The sequence below is a fragment of the Puma concolor genome, chromosome A2 (assembly GCF_028749965.1).
Source record: "Puma concolor isolate L17-30 chromosome A2, mPumCon1.1.hap2, whole genome shotgun sequence".
NCBI lineage: Eukaryota > Metazoa > Chordata > Mammalia > Carnivora > Felidae > Puma > Puma concolor.
The window spans coordinates 88,642,180-88,670,035 of NC_141668.1; the positions used below are offsets into that span (position 1 = coordinate 88,642,180).

The 27,856-nt window shown below is 38.5% G+C and overlaps 2 protein-coding genes across 4 annotated transcripts in view; one reads left to right on the forward strand and one right to left on the reverse strand.

Moving 5' to 3' along the window:
* Window positions 1–27,856, reverse strand: part of CCDC146 (coiled-coil domain containing 146) — a 116,712-nt gene that overhangs the window by 73,186 nt on the left and 15,670 nt on the right. For all 3 annotated transcript variants that reach the window (XM_086696867.1, XM_086696866.1, XM_025929759.2), the window contains exon 2: window positions 26,607–26,776. In XM_086696867.1, coding sequence (XP_086552993.1) covers window positions 26,607–26,765 — 159 coding nt within the window. In that variant the 5' untranslated portion in view covers window positions 26,766–26,776. The remainder of the gene's footprint in view (window positions 1–26,606; window positions 26,777–27,856) is intronic.
* FGL2 (fibrinogen like 2) lies at window positions 898–7,833 on the forward strand. The gene is made up of 2 exons (XM_025929260.2): window positions 898–1,662; window positions 4,146–7,833. Exons 1-2 carry the CDS (start codon window positions 1,047–1,049, stop codon window positions 4,850–4,852), a joined length of 1,323 nt encoding a protein of 440 aa, XP_025785045.1. The 5' UTR covers window positions 898–1,046; the 3' UTR covers window positions 4,853–7,833.

Sequence of the window (27,856 nt, forward strand, 5' to 3'; positions counted from 1 at the left end):
GGTGGTTTCTCCCATTGAAACTGTTCCCTCTTTCCTGCCTCTCAGCCTCTGAGGAGAAAAGGTTGAAAATTGATAAAAGGTTTAAACCAAGGAAAGTCTGAAAAGGCATAAGTCTGACAAGTGGGCAGGGCAGTGCTAGAGCAAGTGGCATAGAGACCAGGTGGAGGAACCCACCGTGGGAGGAAGAGAGCACAGAGGCATGGTTGTCAGTGGGAAGAGGAGGCAGAGATGCCGGGGACAGAGGGAGAATCTGAACAGAGCCAAGAAAAGTTCAAAGATTCACACGTGGGCAACTGTAGAATATAATCACAAACGTGGTGAAGGAAAGCAGGAGGCTGCTGGTTTTGATGAAAGGCAATGATGTACCTTTTGTCATGTAGACATTTCTACTACGCTAGGCTACGGCCAAAGGAATAGAAAGTAACCCCTTTCTACCAGTTTTCTTCTGTTTTTCGAATAGATGAAACAAAAGTGCATGGCATGAGTCTGAAAGCTGCACTTTTTGCCATATTAACAAAAAAATTTAAGTGCTTAGCATTTCACCTGAAACTCCAACATGAAGAATATACAGAATCCCCGATGACTCACCCCATTCTACAAAGGAAAAAAAGACCATTTCCATTTTTGTAAACTTTCTGTTCTTCAGTCTGGGTAACTAGCACATTAATTTTTTTTATCTTTAAAAGCTAGTTTTTCCAGGGGCGTTAAGTACAATTTATTTCAAGCATAATTATTTTGAAATCCAAGATTTTTCTGGTGCTTCATAAACTAAATGGTAAAAGTGAAACTTGAGGAATCTGTACACCCAGGCAACCACAGTAATTCTGATGCGTATTATTTTGAGAATAAATAACAGGTTTTGGCAAGCTGCGTGTAAAAGAGGACGGTCTCCTCTTCCTCTGTGATTCTGAAACTGGTGATGCAAGCGCTCCCGCCCTTTTCTGAGAACACAGAAAACCTGACTCAGGCAGGCAGCTGCGGCTATTAAAACAGCGCCGGCCCGCACGCGTCCCTGCTGGGGTGAGGGCCACCGCCGCCGAGCAACGATGAAGCTAGCCAACTGGTGGGGGCTGAGCTCGGCTGTCCTTGCGGCTTATGGCGTTTTGGTTGTGGCGAACAATGAAACGGAGGAAGTTAAAGATGAAATGGCCAAGGATACCTGCCCGGTGAGACTAGAAAGCAGAGGGAAATGCGAGGAGGGGAGCGAATGCCCCTACCAGGTGAGCCTGCCGCCACTAACCATTCAGCTCCCGAAGCAGTTCGGCAGGATCGAGGAGGTGTTCAAGGAAGTCCAGAACCTCAAGGAAATGGTAAATAGCCTCAAGAAATCTTGCCAAGACTGCAAACTGCAAGCTGACGACAGCCGAGACCCGGGCAGAAATGGACGGCTGTTACCTAGCCCAGGAGCGCTAGGAGAAGCCGATGACAACAGAGTTCGAGAATTAGAGAGTGAGGTTAACAAGCTGTCCTCTGACCTAAAGAATGCAAAGGAGGAGATCGATGTGCTTCAGGGTCGCCTGGAGAAGCTCAACCTTGTAAATATGAACAACATAGAAAATTATGTTGACAGCAAAGTGGCAAATCTAACATTTGTAGTCAATAGTTTGGATGGCAAGTGTTCATCTAAGTGTCCCAATCAAGAAGAAATACAGTCACGTCCAGGTATGTATAATGTCTTCTTACCATCTGTTCATGAATATTATATAGCTAGACAGGATCTATAATCATTAACTTTTGCAAAGAAGTTAGACAAAGGACAGATGAAAGAAATTAAGCCTTTTATTCATCAAGGTAGTACAGGAAAAACTAATATCTTTGCAAATGTGACCACAGAAACAAGACTTAATTACAAAAATCATAATTCTGTATCCATTAGAAAGCACTTTCAATTTCAAAGATCTTGTTTGTTAATGCCAGAGCTACACACAAGCCAAAGTAGAGCGATATTATTTCTTAATATTTTACTGCATTTCACTTATCTTTCTCCTCATTGAAGTGTTTGAAGACAACACAGATAAGGCAGTATTTCCAGCTGTGCTTTGTTCATTGGAAGTCAGTTTCCTGTGGTTGGCTGACTGCTCCTCTCATGTGGCCACAGGAAATCTCTGCAAGATTTTAATTTATCTGCCAATCATAATCCCAAATATCTAGTGAAAACAGGAGATTTTATAAATGGAATAAAAGCAGCTATATGGCTTCATGTGTGTGCAAAACTTTTTGCTTTGAGTGGCACAAAAACATTTTAAGGGGAGAGTTTTGGCATGACAGAAGACCACAAACTTAGTTACCTACTGTGCCCACAAACTTCTAGCTGTGGCACTGGTTCCTCCAAGTGCTGGCTTTCCACCTGATTCACTGCTGCTGATGGTCTTGTTACACTTTGGAAAGCCATCTCTGCATTAGGACCTCCACTTACCATGCATGTAAGGTTGAAGGGATGTGGTGCCTGGATGGAGATCACATTCATTTGGAACAAGCACCTCATGTGTGCTCCATCCCCAAGGAATCTGCTAGGGATCTGAAGGTGGGGCTTTCAAGAACCACTGTTGCTAATACTCCTGTCAGCCCGTATCTGAACATACCCTGAATGGCAAGGCAGAAGTTCACATCTTAGGTGACATCCCTGGGTGCACACTAGATTTGCTGCTGCATGGCAGCTTGTAATGATATGAACAAAATTCTACCGTCTATTTTTATACTAAGAGTTTAGGGGAAATGTTGAAATACTTTGAGTTCTAAATACACATGAACAGATTTTGTTTTGATTTGAGTAGTAACTTACTTTATCTGGCCCAAATCCTTATAAAAATTATCTAAGAGTAAATACCTGTATTTGATTCCTACAGAACCATCCTGAACATAACCACCTGTTGTTCTTTTCTAGAAACCAAACATGTGAAACACTGGCTAAATACGTTCCAGATAATAAATTCAGAATAAGAATGTTGGTATAGAGAGTATGATGCTAAGTGAAATAAGTTAGTCAAATAAAGACAAATACCATATGATCTCACTTATATGTAGAATTTAAGCAACAACAGATGAACATAGGGGAAGGGAAGGAAAAATATAAGGCAAAAAGAGAGAGGGAGGCAAACCATAAGTTCTCTCTTAACTGCAGAGAACAAACTGAGGGTTGCTGGAGGGGAGGTGGGGAGATGGGCTAAATGAGTGCTGGGCATTAAGGAGGGTACATGTTGTGATGAGCACTGGGTGTTGTGTGTAAGCGATGACTCACTAAATTCTGCAGAAACCAAACTACACTATACATTAACTAACTTGAATTTAAATAAAATACTGGAAAGAGAAAAGTGTTTGCAAACGTATGTGTGGAAGCATTAAAAAAAGGATATTGGTATATTATTGAAAAAAATCTTTTTTTACTTGAGCTTCTTAATTTAGTTGTCAAGAAAGTAAAATAAATATGAATTTATGATCAAGTCTGTACATTAGAATTTTAATGCATAATTTGGAACATATCCTATAAAACTTTCTGGCAGAAGAGGATATCAGCCCCGTTAGGTGAAAGGAAATAGAAACTCTGCTTCTTCTGTAAACATGGAATGCAGTTCTAGAAGGGTTGGAAGCATCTGACCTTTATGACCAAGGAATGCAGTAGTTACAAGAACAAGCTTTACAGCCAGCCAGATCTCAGTACATGTCTTGGCTTTACCACTTAATGCTTCTGTGAAGTTGACCAAGCCACTGGTTCTCTTTGACCCTAACTAAGTATCCTCACCTGCAGACTGGAAATAATACCTACATCATAAGGTCAACGTGCAGACTAGGTGTGAAAATGTTATCAAGTCTTTGGCAGAATGCCCAGAACACATAAGTAGCACTCACTAAGTATTACTAAATTACCAAAACCATTTTATTGACTTCGTTGTTGTTTTTTGTGAACATTGTTACTATTATTACCAACCAAGAGTATGTTGGAGAGCCTTGTCTGCTTTATAGCACCAAGTTCTTATTCTGAGGCTTTAATAAACATTTGCTAAACAGGTTCAAGTAAGTTTTGCAGAACAAGGTTTCATGAACACCACTGACTAAATTATCAAACTGCTTTTGTACATATAAAGAATTCTTCATATGCATCATATTTAGTAACAAAATCCAATGTCTTTCTCTTCTTCCCCCTTCAGTTCAACATCTAATATATAAAGATTGCTCTGACTACTACACAATAGGCAAAAGAAGCAGTGAGACCTACAGAGTCACACCGGATCCCAAAAACAGTAGCTTCGAAGTTTATTGTGACATGGAGACCATGGGGGGAGGCTGGACAGTGCTGCAGGCACGTCTCGATGGAAGTACCAACTTCACCAGAACATGGCAAGACTACAAAGTAGGCTTTGGGAACCTCAGAAGAGAATTTTGGCTGGGGAACGATAAAATTCATCTTTTGACCAAAAGTAAAGAAATGATTCTAAGAATTGATCTTGAAGACTTTAATGGTGTCAAACTCTATGCCTTGTATGATCAATTTTACGTGGCCAACGAGTTTCTCAAATACCGTTTGCACATCGGTAATTATAACGGCACAGCTGGAGATGCCTTACATTTCAGTAAACATTACAACCATGATCTGAAGTATTTCACCACCCCAGATAGAGACAATGATCGGTATCCCTCTGGGAACTGTGGGCTCTATTACAGTTCAGGCTGGTGGTTTGATGCATGTCTTTCTGCAAACTTAAATGGCAAATATTATCACCAAAAATATAGAGGTGTCCGTAATGGGATTTTCTGGGGCACCTGGCCTGGTATAACTGAGGCACACCCTGGTGGCTACAAGTCCTCCTTCAAAGAGGCTAAAATGATGATGAGACCCAAGCACTTTAAGCCATAAATCACTAAACTCATTCCTCTGGGTATTTATTACCTAATACGGCAATTAATTCCTTGAGCACTTTGGAATATGTTTTATACTCCTTTACTATGACTAAAAATTTATCTCTAGGAATAGGTTCTTATGCTACACAGCATTTGAAATAAAGCGGAAAAAGCACACATTTTATAGGCGTCTTTTGTTGCTGTTATACTGTTATACAGATGAATATTTGCAAAGCAATTGGGAGTGTTGAGAATTACACATTAGATTTATGATTCCCTTAATTTCTATTAATTGAAAGATTTTCTATTTACTTATGTTACTTGCTATAATTATGAAATCATTGTTTATTTAGCAGGCTGGATTTTTACACAAGTAATCTGTATTTTGATTGTGACTTAAATACCTTTTTTTCAGGCTATAGTCAGTTATTGGCTATTTATGTCTCTAAATACTTTAATCCTCATTCTGAGATAAACCTTCTCAATTTATGGCATTTCTTTTGGGTCAGGAAGACCCTACAGCATTTTAGCTCCCAGACAAAGGGAAATACATGTAATTAAACCTGTTCATGTACTATTTGTGAAATGTAAAATATTTGTCATTTAAAATATTTTGGTGGTAGCATAATGTCACTCCTAAAAGCATTCAGAAAATTAATTCAACCTTAAAGACCATGATTTAAAGGTTATTAATTCACAGTTGATAACTCTTTAGGTGTGGATGGTTAAAACTGCTTTACTATAAAAATTAGCTTCCTTTGCTTTGATTGCACAACAGTTTTTAATTTAAGATTGCTCATTACTGTGCATGACTACTGGTAGGCTTTCTTTTGGAAGGGTAGGTGTGGGTGGGGAATGAAGCATTTATTTATAGACTAGATTACTCTGAGGGCCAAAGCATTTATATCCAAAGCAATATTTTCATTAAGTGATTCACTTCATAGAAAGCTAAGTTTTATAAGACATATGTATTTTGATATATATAGAATAGTAGTTCAAATATTATGTATATCTCAACCCTAACTGGTGTATTGCTTATATTTTTATCAGAAAATTTAAATACAGGTGTTTATTTTTTTTTAACCAAACTAAAATATATGAAGCTTTTATAATTCACTAATTCTGGAGTGCAGACCATTTTTTAAAGATTATTAAAAAAATAGTGTGTTAAATTTAATCATAGTAAAAAAGGGATCATTTCAGAGAGAACAGTGGTATTCTGTTGAACATTTAAAATATACCCTAGAATAAAATTTGAAACAATACACTATACTGTATGTGAGTCATAGAAATGTATTCAGTCTTTAATTTCTAGTTTGTTTCTACCACAGTAACTCAAAATATACTCAAAAAGATGCAACTTTACTCATAATTTGAAAATAATTAAGAAGGATAGTAGCTTTAGGAAACAAAGTAACTTTTTCAAATATTGCCCTTTATAGAAAATTCTAACCAAAAAGAAGCAAGATACTCTTAAAAATACGTGACATACAAAGTTTTCAGGTACACATGATGAAAATTAAGTTATTATGAATACTATTAAAGTATTAAGGCAAGAGAAATGCAAAGAGAATTGTGACAGCCAAAATACAAAATATCATGGTACATTTCAAAAGCTTCATATCTACTCAATAGTATAACAGATGTAAATGTAACTGATTTACACTTTTATTCTTTTTTGTTTTTTTAAAAAAAGATTAAGAAGATTTTTATTTTATACAATGTATTTATTTCACATAAGAGAATTTTCATTTACTATCTGTAATTGTTGATATATGCATAAGTTTAAGTCAATTCCCATGATCAAAAATGGACTCATGAAGCAGGATCTGATCTTCTCAAACTTCTATTTCTCACACTGAAAAAAGGAAAATATACGGACTCTGCGCAAAACACAGTTCTGAAGAAAAATAGCTCATAAAGTGAGTATCCACTGATATAATGGGAATGAGATTATCATTTCAGAAGATTTGCCAAATAATCCATTAATCCATGTAAATACTCAAAAGCTGCCTTTTATCTTTCCACTTATTTCAAAGGATCAAATTTTATTTTCTATTATACTTTTATGACACTTTTCCAATAAAAAATTCTGTGACATAGAAATTCCTTCTTGAAATCATTTCATGTCATTTATAAAATATATTTTATACTTTATCATTTCATGTCATTTATAAAATATATTTTATACTTTGCTAATCTTTAACATGTTGATGGAAATAGATTATATCTGAAAGAGCGTTTTGCTTTAACATATTTATTCACTAATATGTGCTAATGTTCACAAATGTGGATTGATTATTAACAAATTGGTTCCATTTTAAAGGCTAATATTTGTTATCTTAATAAGACTTTATTTCTAAACTTTATCATTCTTTGAAAATGTTGACTAAAACTAGTCCTTAGAAATTCCAACTGAGGGGCACCTCGGTGGCTCAGTTGGTTGAGCCTCCGACTTCCGCTCAGGTCATGATCTCCTGGTCCGTGAGTTCAAGCCCTGTGTCGGGCTCTGTGCTGACAGCTCAGAGCCTGGAACCTGCTTTGGATTCTGTGTCTCCCTTTCTGTCTCTGCCCCTCCCCTGCTTGTGCTCTCTCTCTCTCTCTCTCTCTCAAAAATACATAAACCTTAAAAAAAAAAAGAATATAAAGTGAAAATAGAAGTCCTTAAAAAAAAAAGATATTCCAAGTGAAACTGATCCACTCATTGCTAAGAAGAAAAATCAGATTTTTCCTATAGGCAGTAACGCTTCAAATGAATGAATGACACATCTGTCCAATAAAGAGCTTAAATATACAAAGTATAAAAGATACTCTAGTAACAAAATTTGCTGGTCCTTATTTTTGAGTGGCTACCCAGGGAAAGGTTTTAAAAGTAAAAGTGATGGGTAATGTCATCATGATAAGCTTTTATTTAGAGTTCTTCTTTTCTCTTATGTATAAATAAGTTTATGTCTCATGTCTTTTAACCACCCTATAAAATAAAAGATTTAATCTTCACATCTATTTATTTCTGCAATATGGAAACATTAAATATTGTTAGTAAAATAATATTTATATATTTACTCTTGTCTGAAAAGTTGCATAATGTTCACCTAACTAGACTTTACCTTTGACTCTTTTTGAAGACTTTAATGAGTTCTATTTCATTAACAGGAAGACCATTATCTCACTTCCCTCCAGCATACTGTTGACACCTTTGAAATACAAAAGCTTCCGTTTTGTTTTGCAGCATTTAGCTCCATCTTTTTCCATCATTAACATTCCTGCTGGCTCAGCCCTCATCAACTCCTTTGGATAATGCAAATGCTTTCTCAGAGTAACCCATGCATCCAGTTTCCATCTATTCCAACCCACCCTCCATTTCACTGTCAGAGAGACTATTTAAAAATACAGTTGTTATCATATTATTGCCCTGCTTAAAACCTTCCAACAACTGCTCATTTCCTATATGATAAATCCAGCAAATAAACCCCCTGTTCTTGCACAATCCCCACATTCCCTGAAGTTTTCATTATTCTGTGTATACTGTTCCCTTGGTCTAGATAGAAGGCCATCCTCTACCAGAGTTTTGTCTTCTTACTGCTCGTGATCTAGAGCAGGGACTCAGAAGCTGGACTTGTTAGGTTTGAATTTCAGCTCTACCATCTGCAAGCTGTGGGATCACAAACACAGTCACTTAATCTCACAGTCCTTTGGTTCTTTCAGTTATAAAATGATAACAGTAGGGGCACCTGTGTGGCTCAGTCCATTGTTAAGCATCTGACCTCGGCTCAGGTCACGATCTCCCAGTTGGTGAGTTCGAGCCCCGTGTTGAGTTCTGTGCTGACAGCTTGGAGCCTGGAGCCTGCTTCAGATTCTGCATCTCCCTCTCTCTCTGCCCCTCCCCCACTGTTCTCTCTCTCTCTCTCTCTCTCTCTCTCTCTCTCTCTCTCAAAAATAAATAAAAACATTTAATAAACAAAATTTTTAAATGGATAACAGTAGAATCTGCCCAATAGAGTTATTGAGAGGATAACATATGAAGCACCTAGAACATATATATGTATCACCTTCTCCCCATCCTCCTCTCCCTTCTCCTAAATAGTTATCTCTTTTGGGCATTCTGTTCTGGTAACATTAGGAGGGGGTTGGTACCCCTCTTCTTCGGTCCTGTACCATCCTATATATTCCTTATTATATGTACATTATTCAACAATTGTCTGGGTTCTACCTTGAAATCAATCTGTTTGGCTAGGATGTAAAGCCAATTTGTGACAGTGTTGTTATTCAAAGTGGTTCATAAATATGTTACCAAAGAGAGCTGTAGTCTGAGGAAGCTGGAGTTATAACTGGGGAAGGAGCAGATACTGTCAAATCTGAGGATTTGGGAGATTGTGAACACAGGTGAGAAGTGGTTGAAGCCAGGGGGAAAGTTGGCAAGAGAGGATCAGATATACTATAGACTGGGTACATACATACGCTGGCAAACCTCTAATTTAGAAGGGGTTCTGGGACTGTGCCTCTGGGTCCATACCACGCATGGCAGTACCAGAACAGACCGTGATTGTTCTACCCGTGTTCCTAAAGAAAAAAAAGTGTTTTTTTCATACTTCTTATACCATATTATAATTTTGAAATTAATTTTAATCATACCAAATTCATGAATGGTTTAATTTAAAAAAATTACAATGAGACTAAAGACCCCTTTCTAGACCACCTTTAATTGCAATCTCCTCCCTCTCCCCAGAGGTGACAAGAGAGTTGGCTGAATCCCAACTAATTTCATCCTGTGTCTTGCCAAAATGCAATGTCTACTGAATCGTATTTATGCCAGGTTTCTTTTGTTTACTGATTGGGAAGAGTTGGAAGTGAGAATAGAAATGAGGGAAATTGGGTATACTTGGAGAACTCACTCCCCTGAATTCCCAAATGTGAATGAGCCACCTTTGCTCCTTGAAGTGGCCCCTCTCCCCACACTGAGGAGGCTCATCCTGTTGCAAGAGTGTTGCTTTCTCTTCTAAGGAAGAGATCTTATTCTCCGTGAGGCTCCTTCATCCCACTCCTCAGCCTCTCCAGACCTGTAACCAGGGCATACTCTCATGTAAATTATGATGTCAAATTGGAGGAGAAGCCTTTATACAAATTTGCGAATTTTTATCAGCAGAAAGCTGGGGAATACATGTGGGGACAGATTTTGAGGTTGCTTGACTAAGGAAGCAAAAAACAGAATTTCAGATGAGACCGGATCTATTGACATGGGTATATTTACCAGAAGTTCTGGATTCTGTGGGCTAGCTTGAGCAGAGGTGTTTGCTTCTAATAGTTCATTTGATTAGTTAACGAAAACCTAGTTTCGACAGCAGCTCATGCTAACTAAAAAAAGAAGCCAGAAATGTCTTGGAAAGTAAAGCCTTGTGGAGATAGAAATGTTGAAGTGGATTCAGGTGTAATTCATTCAAAAAAGCATTTACTGGGGCGCCTGGGTAGCTCAGTCGGTTAAGCATCCGACTTCAGCTCAGGTCACGATCTCACGGTCCGTGAGTTCGAGCCCCTCGTCGGGCTCTGGGCTGATGGCTCAGAGCCTGGAGCCTGCTTCCGGTTCTGTGTCTCCCTCTCTCTCTGCCCCTCCCCCGTTCATGCTCTGTCTCTCTCTGTCTCAAAAATAAATAAACGTTAAAAAAAAAAAAAAGCATTTACTGAGTGTATACCATGTGTTTTAGGAAGTCAGAGATACATCAGTTACCAAAACCCTGTAGTCAGGGAGTTTATATCTTATCAGAGGAGATGAATAAATAAACAATATATTAAAATGCCATAAAAATTAAACAGGATAAGGGATATAAGGAGTATGAGAGGAAGGATTCTATTTTACATAGGCAGTCTGGGGAGACCTCCCTGAAGAGGTGACATTTGAACAGTCTTAAAGATATGAGAGAATGAGCCAGACAGATAGCTGGGAGAAGATATCCAGGCCAAAGGAGCATCAGGTGCAAAGGTGCTTGGCCTGTTTTAGGGTCCGCCAGGAGGCCAGTGTAGGAAAAGCAGACAGTCTAAGACGGAGGGGGATTGGAAGATGAGATCAGAGGAGCTGGGGAGCTGGGGTGGTGTGGCAGCTGCCAGACCATCTAGACCTTAAAAGTCATGGTAAGAATTCTGCCTTTTCCTCCACATAGGTAAAAGCCCTAAGGGTTTTGACTAGAGGAGGTACATGATCTCACCCACTTTGAAAAGGGCCACTCTGGTTGTTAAGTGGAGAATACGACTGAATCACAAACAGTCATCTGACAGTGTTTGCAATGATCTTGGAGAGAGATGTGCACCACGGAGGTTGCAGGGCAGTAAGTCCTGCAGGCAAAGCTGACAGAATTTGCTGACCAGAGATCGGTGGGGGCGGGGGTGGGGGGGGCGTTGAGAGGGGGTGGGAGGGTGGATGGTGAAAAGATCAGAAAATGACAGGACTTTGGCCTGAGCAACTGTGAGGGACAGAGCTGCTGTTCACTGAGGTGGGGAAGGCTGCAGGGAGAACGTGTCTGGTAGCTGGCATGGGGTGAGGGGTGGCGATCAGCAGTTTTGAACATTCTAAGCTCAGAGATCGATAATCCATCCCAGCGGATGGCATTTTGAGAGCATGATGTACGGAGAAGATATCTAGGGTTCAGAAATGCAGGTCTATATTTAGAAATACGAGAATGTAGATGGTAAGGCAATCATGGGCCTCAATGAGATAACCTAGTAAGTGTACATGGAGCAAAGACTTTCACAGAAGAAAAGTTGGAGATAAGGAGGAACCAGCACAGCTGCATTCCCCCCACCCTGCCCACCCTAGAACTAGGTCATTTTCAGAGGTCACAGGGCTGCTGCCTTATGGAGAGGGCAGAGATTTATTCCCACTGGAATCACAACTTTCTCTAGATTATTTTAGATTTAGATGTGCTTTTTCTTGCTTCTGTCAGCAACAGTATTTTGTTGAGAAACTAGATGTCTTTTTTTTAATGTTTATTATTTATTTATTTTGAGAGAGAGAGAGAGAGAGAGAGAGCAAGGGAGGGGCAGAGAGATTGGGAGAGAGAGAGAGTGCCAAGCAGGCTCTGCACTGTCAGCACAGAGCCTGACAAGGGGCTCAAAGTCACAAACTGTGAGATCATAACCTGAGCTGAAATCAAGAGTCAAATGCTTAACTGACTGAGCTACCCATATGCCCCAAATTACTACATGTCTTATAAGCGAATACTGTATTCTGTAAATGGTATTCTATAAATCATTGCTTGTGACTTAGGCTGTCACTTCACAGAGAAGGGAGGAGGGTCACCTATTGAAGTCTCAGATACTGCATCTTCTGGGACACAGCACCTTGTGAAGTTGGAGTGCTGTGATGTAGGATACGGTGTGTTTATGTGTGTGTGTGTGTATGTGTGTGTGTATATATATATATATATATATATATATATATAGCAAGAGAATTATGAACTAGGCCACAGACCAAAAATGTTCTTTGTTAACAGTGTAATGCTGAACTCTGAGTAATCACGTATGGTCATTTTAAATCATTAGGGTACTAGTTTGCTATGATTATAAACCTTTAGTTAAGCAGAGACTGGTTTTACTCTTTATTTAACAATTGTTTTTTCATTATTTACTTTTGAGAGAGAGAGGGACAGAGCATGAGCAGAGAAGGGGCAAAAAGAGAGAGAGACACAGAATCCAAAGCAGGCTCCAGGCTCTGAGCTGTCAGCACAGAGCCTGATGCAGGGCTCGAAGCCCATGAATCGTGAAATCGTGACCTGAGCCGAAGTCAGACACTTAACTGACTGAGCCACCCAGGTATCCTTACTCTTTATTTTAGAGACATTAATGATCGCAAGGCTTGTTTCTTTCAAAAACATTTTCCAAAAGTTATCCCAGTTAGCAATAACCAAAATCTTCTGTTTCTAATGGCTTTCAAAGTGTTAACACTAGAATGGCTATAAATGAATCTGACAGGCAATTTTTACTTAATGTTGGGTCAAGCTGGAAATGAGTGTAGTCCTCTGTATATGGGTAGGTTCCCCTTGTGTGTGTTTGCACACATACACACACTGATGAACATGTATGATACACATGCAGGCTTATGTATGCTATTTGTAACACATGCTATAATACGCAAGGAAACCTGCCCACTGAAATAAAATAGATATGCAGCTCATAGAGTCAAAAGTCAATACAAAAAAAAAAAAAATCACCATGAGCCAATAGCTACCATATTTTGAACAATGCTATTTATTTATTTATGTATTTTAATTTTTTTAATGTTTATTTTAGGGACAGAGAGACAGAGCACAAGTGGGGGAGGGGCAGAGAGAGCCAGAGACAGAATCTGAAGCAGGCTGCAGGCTCTGAGCAGTCAGCACAGAGCCTGACACGGGGCTCAAACCCACAAACTGTGAGATCATGACCTGAGCTGAAGTCAGACGCTTAAATGACTGAGCCACCCAGGCACCCCTGAACAATGCTATTTATTTTTTTTTATTTTTTTTTTAAGGTTTTTTTTTTCAATGTTTATTTATTTTTGGGACAGAGAGAGAGACAGAGCATGAACGGGGGAGGGGCAGAGAGAGAGGGAGACACAGAATCGGAAACAGGCTCCAGGCTCTGAGCCATCAGCCCAGAGCCTGACGCGGGGCTCGAACTCACGGACCGCGAGATCGTGACCTGGCTGAAGTCGGACGCTTAACCGACTGCGCCACCCAGGCGCCCCTGAACAATGCTATTTAAAACAGACTGAGATTGGGACTCCTGGGTGGCTCATTCAGTTAAGCATCTGACTCTTGATTTCAGCTCAGGTCATGATCTCACGGTTCATCAGTTTGAGCCTCACATCAGGCTCTGCACTGACAGTACAGAGCCTGCTTGGGATTCTTTCTCTCTCCCTCTTTCTCTTCCCCTCCCCTGCTCTCGCTTGAGCTCTCTCAAAATAAATAAATAAACTTAAAAAAATAAAATAGACTGACGTAAAAGAACTTCAGATAGCTTTCTTTAAATCCCCTGTAACAAATTCTATGGATTCATGCTGCTGTTATTCCTTGAACTGGAATATTTCTTTCCTGTCTCTCTTTTCCTCCACAAGCCCATAGCCTGGCTCCTTCTCCTTTGCTCCTTTTACTCCTTGACAACTGCTGTCAGGTCAGCAGCCTGCTCTTCCCATGTCCATATTCAATTCTGTCTCTGCACTTTTGCTCACCTAAAGTCCCAGGGGTAAACCAAAACGAAAACTATGATCTAGCTAACTTGTGATCAGCATCTTCCTAGACATCACAAGGTATCTCAAAAAGATCTGCATTATTTTATTAGCGATTTTCAGAAGGAAACCCACACTATACCTCTCAGAATATAAATTCTTCCAAAAAAATCATATTTAAAAATAAGTAGCTTTTTTGTCTTAGCCTCTTAAAATACTTGATATTACATTTATGTTTATTATTTTAATAGAAATATTTATTATTTGCCTACTATGTGTATAGCATGATGCTATATGTTTATCAAAGTATTTTGAATGAGGGGCGCCTGGGTGGCGCAGTCGGTTAAGCGTCCGACTTCAGTCAGGTCACGATCTCGCGGTCCGTGAGTTCGAGCCCCGCGTCAGGCTCTGGGCTGATGGCTCAGAGCCTGGAGCCTGTTTCCGATTCTGTGTCTCCCTCTCTCTCTGCTCCTCCCCCGTTCATGCTCTGTCTCTCTCTGTCCCAAAAATAAATAAACGTTGAAAAAAAAAATTAAAAAAAAAAAAAAAAGTATTTTGAATGAGACTTTTTCTAAATAATAATTATATAAACTCTCAAAATCTGAGTCTAATCTCTAGCATTCAAAGTTTTCTCAAGTAATTAAGTATGATGCCATTTAAGACAAATTGCTTCTCTCTTACAAAAGGCCTTATACAAAGGCTCATCTTATTTGGGAATCATGCAGAATTTGAAAACTTGTTCAGTTTCTATCTCTGGAAATTGGCTTTCTCATTTCCTGCAAGAAGCAAATAGTTTGTGCTTATGTACAAGTTTATCCAAAGACGGGTCCACGAAACTGTTTGCTTACATTTATTTCCCATTCAGTAACTGTAGTATCAAATTTTTACCAGTTAATTAAGTAACCTTTTTTAATTTTTGTTTAGAGATTCTTCCTTCTGAATTCTAATAATGATAAGCAGCTGTCACATGCTGAGTGCCAGTCTTGTGCTGGACACTTTCCTTGGAGCATTTCCAATGTTTTCTCTGCTGTGAGTAATGTTGCAATAGGGAGGTAATGTTTTACACTTAACTAAAGACTTCCCTGAAAAAAAAAAAGCCCAACAATTAAACCAACCTCTGTTCCCTAAAACTTGTTGATCATCTGTAGACCATTACCCATTTTCAGCTTTCCTGGCTTTCTTGGTATATTTCTCATGAAATGGACTAATTTTCCATGACAAATTACCTATGGTGATTCCATGGTAAAGTACACTCATAAGTAAATTTCAGTATCACCCCTGCTCTGACTTGCTATGTGAATTTTTCAAGTGGAAAATGATTCCAATTAAATCTCAATTTAAGGTGAGGCATATATTTTTTTTTTTTTTGTATCTTAACAACACAATTACATAATATTCTGGTGACAGGAGATATTTTAAAAATTAATACATTTTCAAGGGTGTTAATGTCCCTACTTAACCTAGCAGTTAAAATTTATTTTCTTCCTGCAGCGAAGTCAGAATTTATAACAACTCTGACAGAAAAGGCCAAACAAATATTCTATGCTCTCCAAACACTATTTTACTTCCATGGTTACATGGCAGAATTCACTGATGAAAACATTCTGCTTAAGTACAAAGCACTTTGTAAGTTCTTTGGGAGCCAAAAGATCTCTCATGTAAATGCCAAAGTTCTTATTTTCATTTGTTACATAAAATAATTCTTTAAAAATGTAAACATCACTTACGAATGAATGGTGTTAGTGATGGTGACTTTCTATTTCTGTTCTATATTCAAGTAAAAATTTTCTCTTTATCTGATCAAGTCAACGATTGCAAATCTACAGAGGCTCTCATAGCATGGGTAGCTATGCAAGATGGACAGGAAGACTGACATTTGTATGATGAATACGGAGTTGTGTTTAACCTGTTGAACAACTAGAGTAGAGCTTCTCAAACTGTGTCCCTAAGGTTCTGCAGACATAGTTCATGAATGCCAAAAAAAGCAAGGGTAGGAAGAAGCCAGGAGAGTGTATGATGTATGAAACACTGCTCGCCTAGTAAATAGTTCTGATTTAATTTCATATCTTGGGAGTCCACCTTAAATTTCACTTAAAGGACAGGTTTGTTTTCAAAAAAAATATTTGAAAATCATTGCCTCCCCACTACCTATCTGTTTGGGGGCTCAGCCAGCAAAAATAAAATTCATATAGATGCATGACGATTCTAACCTGGCATGGTATTTCTAACTTTAGACATTTAAATCTCTGAAGTTTTAGGTAGACTCGATGTGGTTAAATGCATTCAGAAAGTTGGAAGACATTTCCTCTTTAAGTTTGCTTTGTAAAATAGTGATTCAGTAGTGTGTGTGTGTGTGTGTGTGTGTGTGTGTGTGTGTGTGTGTGTGTGTGTTTTGTGAGGTTTTTTTAGTAGAAGGCTCTAACTAGTTACTATGAATATTCATTCTTTGAAAATGACTTGGCTACACACAAGATGGTAAGCTAATTAAGAGTTTGCTAGGAATATCAAGACAAACAGCATAGGCTTCCTGCTTTCAATGTTCCTAAGGCTACTAGTTTAAAACACAGGAAAGAAAATGGTAAGTGGGATAAGGTACAGGCACTATCCAGGGAACTGACAGCAGCAAAAGTGACGACACTTTGTCAGGATGACACTTTGTCTTGAAGAAAAAGATAGGATCTGAGCTTTCCTTGAAAGATGAGAACAATGAAGCCCAGAAATGTGAAGGAGACCACTTCTGGGCTGGGTATGGGATGAGCAAAGGCATCAATCAGCAGGCTGGAAAATCACGAGCTAGTTCAGAAAACAATCATGTGTCTAACTTGGCTGGAGCATGGGGTCTGTGACCGGGGACAGTAACAAAAAGAAGAAAGGAATGGTGGAGACTGTAAAGGAATTTTTCTGTATGGTCAAGGAGGTGACACTTAATCTTAGGCAAGAAAATCTAAGGGAAGGAAAAATTCAAATTTAAGTACAGTACCTACTATCTCCCCTGCCACCTCCTGATTGCTCAGTTCTGTGCCTGAGTCTGTGAGGTGATAATGGGATACAGGGTGAGAAGGAAAATTGGAAGGAACCCTGAAGACTGTTTTACAAAATAATGAAATGACCAAAGATATCAAGGAGAGGATGGGTGGAGATAGGGAGGGGAAAAAAAACAGCTTGCGGGTAGGGAAACAATTTCTAGGGAAGTTTTTAAAGAGGGGCTTAGAGGCGTGTGGGAGAGGCATGTGCTGTGACGAGGAATTTTAGGAGGTTTTGCTGCATGACATGCCGTGGAACTCTCTCCTCTGTTCTCCAAAGGAGCGTTCCGTACAATCAGAGTGCTTTCCAAGGCTTTCTGGAGGCAGATCTGTGTTTCCTTTAGGCTGTGCTGAGATGGATTTTAAGGTGGGAAAGAGCTCAGTTTTATTCAGCTCACAAACTATCTGTACAGAGCATGGGGTTTCCCCAGTGATGCCGGTGGTGACAGGAGATGTGAAAGGGACCTTCCCCTCTGCATCCTTCCCCTCTGCATCCCTACATCCAAATCTGCTTTACATAGTGTACTTCTGTGTAAGGTTTCCACTAGAAACGAGTGACAGAAGCAGCTTAAAAAACTGTCTACCACCAGGGTAGACACTGAGGTACCCCTGAAGGCTAATATGCTGAGAAATGTACTATTAGTGTAAAATGAGACTCAGAGAACCAGATTGAATTGCTCAAGGTTGCGTGGCTAGGACATGCACGGCTAGAACAAAGACCCATTTTTATGGAACCATTCCCCCACCCTCACCGATCAGAGATTTTCTTTTCCAAGCCATTAAGATTTAAGGTATTTTGAGCCTGTTGATTCTTAGACATAGTCTTTTCAGATGGCATAGTCTCTCTTTTTTTAAATTTTTTAAAAAATGTTTTTATTTATTTTTGAGAGAGAGAGAGAGAACCAGCAGGGAAGGGGCAGAGAAAGAGAGGGAGGCAGAGCATCCGAAGTAGGCTCTGCACTGACAGCAACTAGCCCGATGCAGGGCTCAAACTCAGGAACCATGAGATCATGACCTGAGCCGAAGGCAGACACTTAACCAACTGAGCCACCCACGTGCCCCTAGTCTCTATTCATTTAATCTGAGGTTTGATGTCAGGTAATTCTTATACCTCCTGGTTGCGTATCTCTGATGCACCCTGGTGTACCTGTTTGCGTCCGCTGGGTATGGATGGGCTGGGGATATGTAAAGAACTTTTGCCTCAGAAGACACTGGACGTGGCATTAGATTCTAAGCGTGCTGCTGGCATCTCCTTTCTGTTTGCCCTTACGGCACCATAAATGCCCGATGGAACAAAGGTTAAAATATGATGACTCAAACTATCAACATGCTAGGAGAAAACACAGGAAACAAATTTATCATCTCAGAGTAACAAAGGTCTTCTTAAAGTATGACATGGAATCTGAAGCTGTAAAAGAAAAGCACATTAAGAAATAAATTCCCGCCCAAATAAATAAATTTCCACATAAAGAAAAACCACCTTAAGCTAACTCAAAAGAAACCCAACAAACTGAAAGACTTTAGCAATGCATATTACACACAAAGGCCTGTTTTCTAAATGTATAAAGAGTTTCTATGAATCTATAAGAAAAAAAAAACTACACAACAGAAAAATGGAAAGAAAATGTGAATAGAATTCACAAAAAAAGAACTACAAATGGGTCTTTGTAGTATCCATGCTTCTAGCTTCTGTAGAGTTGCCGCTTTGACATTTGCACTATGTGACTATGTTGGCCGGATACACCTTGTTCTAGACAACCTGATAATATGCCTGAGTCACCTTGCCTTGGACTCCTGCCTCCCTTATTGTCCCCCTCCCCTGCTTTGAGAGGAATCCTCCTTCCAGAGGTATACTTTCAAATGCAAACCAGCCAATCCAGAGTCCACACTCTCAACTGGCTCCTTATTAGGTTCTCACATTCAGGCCACTGTACACTTTCCCTTATCACTACACCCCCACACTCCTACCCCTGCCCCATGCCAAGTACCAAATAACTAGGGACAGCCCCAGAGTGACAAAGGTCAAAAAGTTAGATAGCACACAGTGCTGGTGTGAGTAAAGACACATTCATTTATTGTTTCTGGAAATATAAATTATTACAGCCTCTATGGAGAGCACTTTAGCAATGATAACAAGATCAGAAAACACAGGATTCGTGATCTGGCAATCCTACTTGTAGGTATATCTTCAAAAGAATTGAAAGCGAGGATCTTGAAGAGATATTTGTACACCTGTTGATAGCGACATTATTCACAATAGCCAAGAGGTGGAAATCACCCAAGTGTCCATAGACAGATGAATGGATACACAAAATGTGGTATATACATACAATGGAATATTATTGAGTCTTAAAATGGAAAGAAATCCTGTCACATGCTGTAATATCAGTTTGAACTGTGTGGGTCCACTTACACATGGAGTTTTTCAATAAACACAGTAAGGTGCTTGTAATGTATTCTCTCTTCCATGATTTTCTTAATAACATTCTTTTTCTCTAATTTACTTTATTGTAAGAATACAGTGTATAATACATATAATGCAAAATATGTGTTCATCAACTATGTCATTAGTAAGGCCAGCAGTAGGCTATTAGTAGTTAAATTTTGGGGGAGCCAAGCTATATGTAGATTTTCAAATGTGCAGGAGGATTGGCACCCCTGATCCCCATGTTGTTCAAAGTCAAATGTATATTCAAATAGTTCTTGGGTTTCTGAAGGTACTGTTTCACAAGATGCACATTCTCTACTGAGAGCCACAAGCTTTCAAAAGCCAACTTACTTTATCTCTCAAGACCTTTCTCAAAGGAGAAAACTATACCATTAAGTATTTCTTCCTAATCCTTATTTTAAAAAGCAACATCTGGGGCACCTGGGTGGCTCAGTCAGTTAAGTGTCTGACTTTGGCTCAGGTCATGACCTCACGGTTCATGAGTTCGAGCCCCGCATCGGGCTCTGTGCTGACAGCTCAGAGCCTGGAGCCTGCTTCAGATTCTGTGTCTCCCTCTCTCCCTGTCCCTCCCTTGCTTGTGCGCTCTCTCTCTCTCTCTCTCTCAAAAATACATAAATATATTAAAAAAATAGAAAGCAACATCCATTTGCAGTGACAACTAAAAAAACAAGCATCTGAATATAGATTATTATTTCTAATATTTAATCGCTTTGCTACAACAGTTTAGCAAAGAATCAAAGAAAAATAGAGGTCATTCAAATTTTATTAAACATATAATGAAAAATAAACACAAGCAGGCACACATACACAAGCTAGGTCCTCATTATGTCTGTAAAAGAATCAAAAAAGAGAAAGGGAAATTAAGGACAATTAACCACACAGATAAAGGGTCGGATGAGCTGCTTGGGGCAAGGCCGCTGTGGCATTTTCCTCTGGTTCCCAGCCCTAAGTCTAGCCTGTGCTCCATGCTCAATAAAGATTTTCAGAATGAGTAAAGGAAAATAATCTCCAAAAGGAGGCAGAGGAGCTACCAATTGTTTTTGTCCCCGATTTTCAACTCTTTTCTGACTCTCACTTGATCACAGCCTGTTCAGATAGCAGAGTTTTCCAACAATACCTCAGATTCCTGGCCAGAATCAATCTTAATGTTTTTCATTTTTAAAAGTGCCAAGGATGGGGCACCTGGGTGGCTTGGTTGGTTAAACGTCCGACTTCAGCTCAGGTCATGATTTTGCAGTTGGTGGGTTCGAGCCCTGCGTCAGTCTCTGCTGACAGCTTAGAGTCTGGAGTCTGCTTCTGATTCTGTGTCTCCCTCTCTCTCTGCCCCTCACCCGCTCACACTCTGTCTCTCTCTCTCTCAAAAGTAAAGTACACATTAAAAAAATTTAATAAAAAAATTAATAAAAGTGCCAAGTATAAGGATCCCCTAACATGGAACTTTCTTTTCTGTGTCCCTGGACTCCTGCAGTGTACGATTTTGCTGATTGAATTTAAGGGTGTTAATCTACTTTGCAAAGTGGAATATGGCTTGTATTCTTACGATCCTCATATAAACCTTTAATCTTGGTAAATAGGTATCAGCCATGTCAATATCCCAAATGTTTAAGTGCATTCCAGGCACCTCCCAAAGTCTTTTTCCATACTGAAAAGATTTTAAAATTTCCACCTGACTGTCAGACTAAAACAAAAACCAAAAACTTTATGGGAAACATGAACCTATCTGTATTATTTAATAAATTATCAGTCTGTTTAAAGTTTCTTGACAGCCAAAAAAAGATCTTGAAAAATTATTCTTGCAAGGCTGCCTGGATATCTAAAGGAAAAGTGAACACAGGCCAACAATAGCAAGACTTGTAGAAAGATTTAAAAAAGAAATTTAGTAGTTTTTTTTTTAATGCATATCCTCTGTGTACAGCTATTAATAAAGTGTGATAAATAAGAAAAGGAGAAGGAAGCTAAGGAGAAATATTTAAATAGAACATTAAATATTTATCTTAATTTTTTCTTTTAATATACAGTTTACTTGAAAAGTCAATTTGTAAAATCCTAAAAGAGTAGTGTTTAAATGTATGAATGTCAAGTGAAGAATGTCATCAGATGAGATGCGCGCTAAGGTAGGACACAGGAGATAGCGTTCCTTCTGTGGTTCTGCATCTGTCTGGTTGTGCAACCCAGCAAGTGTCAACATTTTTAGAACTTTAAGATAAAAATAATATCTTAAAATTCCTACTCCTTATAGAATCCCTATGAGAATTAAATTACACACTTAAAACTATGTTGATTAAGTTCCTTGAGTGTGGGGATCTTATGTTTTCATCTTTGTAAGCAGTTACTTGATTAATTCATGTATGAAAGAAATAGGGATCATTTTCATTCGTGAAAAAATTTTAAATTTCATTACAGATTATCTCAGGAAACTCCTTAGTACCGATAGGGGGTCAAGCCTAGAAAATGAAGGAAGCTTTGGTAGCATCAGAAAATCACCAATGTTTTCAGTAACTACTTGAAACTTTTTTATTAAAAATTCCTAGGATTATTTAATCTGTTACGAGTCTTAGGAGAACAAAATGTATAACAAATGAGAAAGTATCTTTTGAACATGTGACTAGGGAATTAAACGATGGCCATGGTAAAAGGTGCCGTTAAATATACATAAAAAGTAATGTGCAATTTTTTCAGAAGGCAATCTGAATACTATTGAGAACCTGTTATGTCTAGATATCCAGCCCAAGAACTTCCCTGGGAAGTTCATGACCCACATATTGGACATTCCTTTCAGGCCTGTTTCTTCTGAATTCTCTGTCACTTAGAATGTCATATTCCAGCCACTTTCCTAAATCGGAAATCCAAGCATCAGTTCAGACTTTTTCTTCTTTCTCACTCCACTCCCCCCATCCATTTAGACACTAAGTCCAGCATTTTCTACTTCCTTAATATCTCTCCTATATATATTCTGTCCTTTTCCCCACTGCCCCTGCCTTGATTCAGTGTCTCCTTACATCTTATCATGATCACTGAAATGCCATTCTAATTGGTGATATGGCAGGAATGGAACAGAGACAAATTTAATAGATGTTTAAGAGAACCAATTGATAGAATACAGGAAGAAAACTAGGTTTGGGAGAAGAATAATGACTTTAGTTCTGAGCATGTTTAGCTCAAGGTGCCTTGGGGTCATCTGGGAAAGATATTCCCAGTACGTGCACGTATGGGTGTGGGCAAAGCCTAAGGACAGAAAATTGGGTTCATAGTGAACACCATGGATATGGCAGAAATGTCCCCTCTCATGTCCTACTCCTCCAAAAAGCTTTTTCCAGATCACCTCATTCCCACAATGATTATTCCTTCCATTCAATTCTAGTAACTCTAATTGCACCTTCCAGTTTCACAATGATATGTTGCTTTTTGTTGATATTTAATATTTCAACTCCCCCCCCCCCAATTAAGCTTCTACAGAATAGTAACCTTTGATATGCTTTATGCCTGTGAATGCCTATGGTGTCTAGGGTGACTGGCAAGAGGCTCAAGGGACACCCCCTGCCCCCTGGTTGCAGGAAACATTGATCTTGATCTGAGTGGGAACATGGCAAGAATGAAGAACAGATAAATCCAAGAGATATTGAGAGAGGTATTTAACTCTCAAACTGACAAAGATAATACAGGAGGAGAATTAGGATTGGGCGAAGAATGATGAATTTGGTTCTGAACACATTGGTTATAGGACTATGTAAACATTCAACCAAGCTGTACACTGAATATTTGTGAGCATCACTGTATGTATGGTATATGATAACAAAAATATTTTTTGGATAACAAAAATGTTTAAAATAAAAGTAAAATAGAGCAGCATCAAATTTTCGATAAGACAAGGAAAGTCTGTGGCGTGTCAGGCCTCATACATAGGCAGCGATGGCAGAGTTGGGAAGCAGATGTCTAGCATTAACCCGCACAGTCTACTGACAGAAATCATGTGGCTTAATTCCCAAGCGCCACTTGGAATCTTCATCCCAAAATCTGAATTTACACAGTGTAGTTCCTGCCCTGTTAGTTCTTATTGATTAATATAATCACAATGTCAGTGGAGAATTCTAAATTTTCCATGCAAAATATTACATGATGAGAAGATATTCAATAAATATGTTAAAGACCTAGTAACACATGACAGGTGTAGCCTACAAATGCTGTAATAGTTGAGAGTTTGTAGAAAATGCTGGCAAAGTTTCTCCAAGGACATGGGCATTAAGCTAGAAGGTCCTAAAAGGTAGGAACAGACACAGGGGTTGCAAAGTACAGCCTATGCAAGTATTTGATTTGATTTCTTTTCGTTTGAATGGCACAATCTTTCAAGAGATAATGTGAGTAGGCATATTTCTGGACAGCCGTAACCTTACATCATGCTTTGTGAATATGTGCCAGTTTCCTAGGCATCTGAATGTGGGAGAGTCCCTATGAAGGAGTGCAGCATAAACAGAAGATCATGAGAGTCTAAGTGAGTTATTAGATTGCACAAGTAGTTTGGGCCCACATCACTCAGTGCCATGAAAACCATCCTGAATGTATTCTGCAGGCAATGTTAACCGAGATGATGACCCCTGTGTATTTCAGTAGTGTGGGCCAGTTGTGTGACTAGCATTAATAACAATAAATACTGTAAGCAGCTTCTGGTTCTTTCAATGTGATGCCAAGCATCTGGACCTTTGGAAGTGAATTTCTGCCCGCTTTCTTTCAGTTGCAATCTGAACTCTTGCTATACTGCAGAGAAGGCTTCTGTTTAGATAACCCAAGGAGGGAAGCTTATATAAAGTAGGTTAAAAATTTTGTTGAGCCTCATAAATCTTAGAGGAGTGTTGAAATGATTAGCAAATAAAGCTATAGATGCCAAGAGGAACAGTTTTAGTGGTGCTTCTTATGGAAATAAAGTTGTTTGAAACCAATAACCATTCTGCAAGATTGTGCTGGCTTGAGGAGCAGTTGTCATGCAATGAAATGACTGATTTAATTACTGATATAATTTTTCACCACTCAAAAGGGTAGGTAAGACAGTTCTTTGACATTATAATGTAAGGTATTCACCTTATCAGGGGCTGGTCATATCCAATGTTTAAGAACTATAATTTATGCATACATGTATGCTGAGAGATTGAGATATTTAATTGTTACATTGCAGACTAACATGCAGGAGAGGTTGTCCTGAGTTCTCCTTTGACTGTACAAAAGAAATCTTTCATGATTATTTATCTGTGCCTTAAAAAACTTGACCATAATTTTTATTATTAGCATAACTTTTGGTAGAAATAAACTCTAGTTTAGCCTTATATTTTATTTGATAGAATTATTAAGGGTAGTGGTATAAAAGTATAAATTCTATTGCAAAAAGTTGGACATATGATGGATTTTAGCAGAAACAGAGAACCCTGGTCACTTAAAAATATTGAGACTAGAGATGTGGATTCATGGTTTTAAATATGTAAATATAGATATAGAAATAGATATGTTTGTAGATAAATATATTCATGCATCCATTGCCTAGCTCTGTCTGCTGAGAGGACTTAGAAGCAGTGACAGACCAGTAGCAATGGACATACCCAGCATTGAGATCTTAGTTTGCAAATATATCTTTCTCCACTAAAAGGAACCAGGGATCTTTGAGAAATGGCTGATTCCAGGGTTAGAGCAAAGAAAATGCAAGATGAGCCTGGAACATATTCTTATAACAGAAAGTAAAGAACTACACAAAGCATCATAGGGTCATGTCAAAAGGACAAGTGAGCCTTCTTGAAGAGGTGTATACTGGCCAAATCTAGGACAATTGAAGTGTCAAAATGAATAATGATAGTAATGGATTATAACCCACTGAAAAGAAAAAGAACTCATAGGTCTAGAAAGATAGAGATAGATGGGGAAAAGGTAGATAGAAAGAAGAGAAGGTTCTTCTTTACAGTTGGAAGCCAACTAATAAATGTAGAAGGAATAACGGAAGTAGACAATCATCATTTGGCAACTATCATAATAATAACTGATTTGGGCAAGTATCATCAAGAAATATATAACTAGTAGGTGAAGATTTTAGGAGGAGTAGGATACTTAAATAGACTCAGAGTATCTCCCCATAGGTACTTACTAATTTCAAACAGAAAAACAACACCATTACTGAGGAGAAAACTGATGGAAGTCACCATCTTAACCAAGTGATCAAATTAATACCACCAATAATGAGACAAGTTGACATTGTGTGTTCCTGATAGGACATTTGTATATATAAAATAAAATCTCAACAGTGGTGGCAGCTATTGTTTGAAATATTTACACCTACAAAATATTTGGGTGCGATTTAGTTTTGCTTCTTGGTTTTGAATAAATTCTGATTTTGTTCTAAGACTTTCTAAGCTTATTTCTATTACGACTATCAACTTACTTAGATGTTTTATTCAGTTATATCCACATAAGGTTAATGTCCAGAATTCAGATGTTCTGTAAAATACTTTCTAAAGTAGAGTTATCAAGCATGACAAGGTAACAGTTGCATATATAGTCAGTTACTATTTTAAAAAAAAAAAAAACCCTCTCCTTGTATATAGGCATTTCCTAAATGTTCATCTTGGTTTTTTTTGTTAGAAAATCAGACAAAAATCAGACAAAAATCCTATTTCCCTTTTTGCTTCTCTGCTAATAGGAAAGAGTGGATTTTAATGCCCTACTGCTCTAGCTACATTTAGTTAGGTAAATGCGTATTTTTCTATCATTGGATGTCAAGATCTTTTATGTTCATTTTATGGAAGTAAATGTAGTGTATTCAATAATGAAAGAAATTTCCCCTTTTATTTCATTTACAAGCCTATGGAATGTACTTAACTGAGCGCATATATGCAAATATTTATTATGCTATAAAAACGTCAGAACCTACACCACTGTGTTCATCCAGGATTGTAGGATAAGACTTTGGAAGAGAGGGTGGGGATTATTTTATTTTCAAGTGCTTCAAACGATACATATTGCCTACAGGTGACATGTAATAAACCATTTTGATAATAATATTAGCTTCACCTGAATTTTAAGTAGATAATGATTCAGGTCTTAGTATAGTAATACGTAAAAAGAAACATACCTCGTGCAGACAAATGAAAGCTGGAGTTGTAGATAAATCAACCAACCGTTCATCTTGGATGTTAATTGTGGGTGCTATGGCATAAACGGCGTTCTCTTGATCCTTTTCATCTTTTTCCTCTTCCTCTTCTGGTTCTGTGTCTGTGGTACTGTCTTCCATTTTTCACAATTCTAAAATAAATCATTCCATTTTCAGCTATTTCGGGATGTCATCGCTTATAAAGTAAAATGGGTGGAAAATAATAAAAGCAAGCAAAAGTCAACTGGAGTAAGCTAGCCTCCAATGAAATTATAGGTCAGGAAAGTCGGCTATGGATAAATTATTATAAAGACTATTTTGTTGTAAAGATACACTCCATTGCTACATTCAAATCAAGAATTCTTTTTTTTTTTAATTAAAAAAGTGTTTATTTATTTTGAGAGAGAGAGAAAGACAGAGTGTGAGCAGGGGAGGGGCATAGAGAGAGGGAGACATAGAATCCGAAACAGGCTCCAGGCTCTGGCTACCCAGGTGCATCTCAGATCAATAATTCTAATTTTTTTTAATGTTTATTTATTTTTGATACAGAGACAGAGTGTGAACAGGGGAGGGGCAGAGAGAGAGGGAGACACAGAATCCGAAACAAGCTCCAGTCTCTCAGCTGTCAGTACAGAGCCCAACGCGGGGCTTGAACCGACGAACTGTGAGATTGTGACCTGAGCCGAAGTCGGACGCTTAACCAACTGAGCCATCCAGGCGCCCCAATAATTCTAATTTTTAAAAGCAGGCTATTGTTGCATTACTTGGAGAAAAGTGATATGAATAGAATGTAAGTTCCATGAGAGCAGAGACTTAATTTTATTTGAGTTGGCACTCAATCACTATTCATTGATTGGGTAAATACCTGTAACTTTCACTCTTAAAATATAACAAAAAGTTAATTCAAATTAGTTTTGGGGAAATAAATGCCAACACACTGTGGTGGTCCACACTGCCTGAGGCACACACCTGTGCACCTGCACAACAGGCTAATTGCTCAATACCTGAACTGCCTGCTATGGCCACAGCTTGGGCCGATTCCCCACCACCTTGACTATCTCTGCTGCTACTTGTGTGCTCAACTGTCCCTTACAAAACAGAAGCTCAAGAATAAAATTAAGGATATTAAGGTGGTGACACTAGAGCATTAAACCAAGTTCAGGGCCCTTTAATGCACATATACTTTTTTTCAGTGCCATAAAGCAGTGTTTTATTTTTTAAAAAAAATTTTT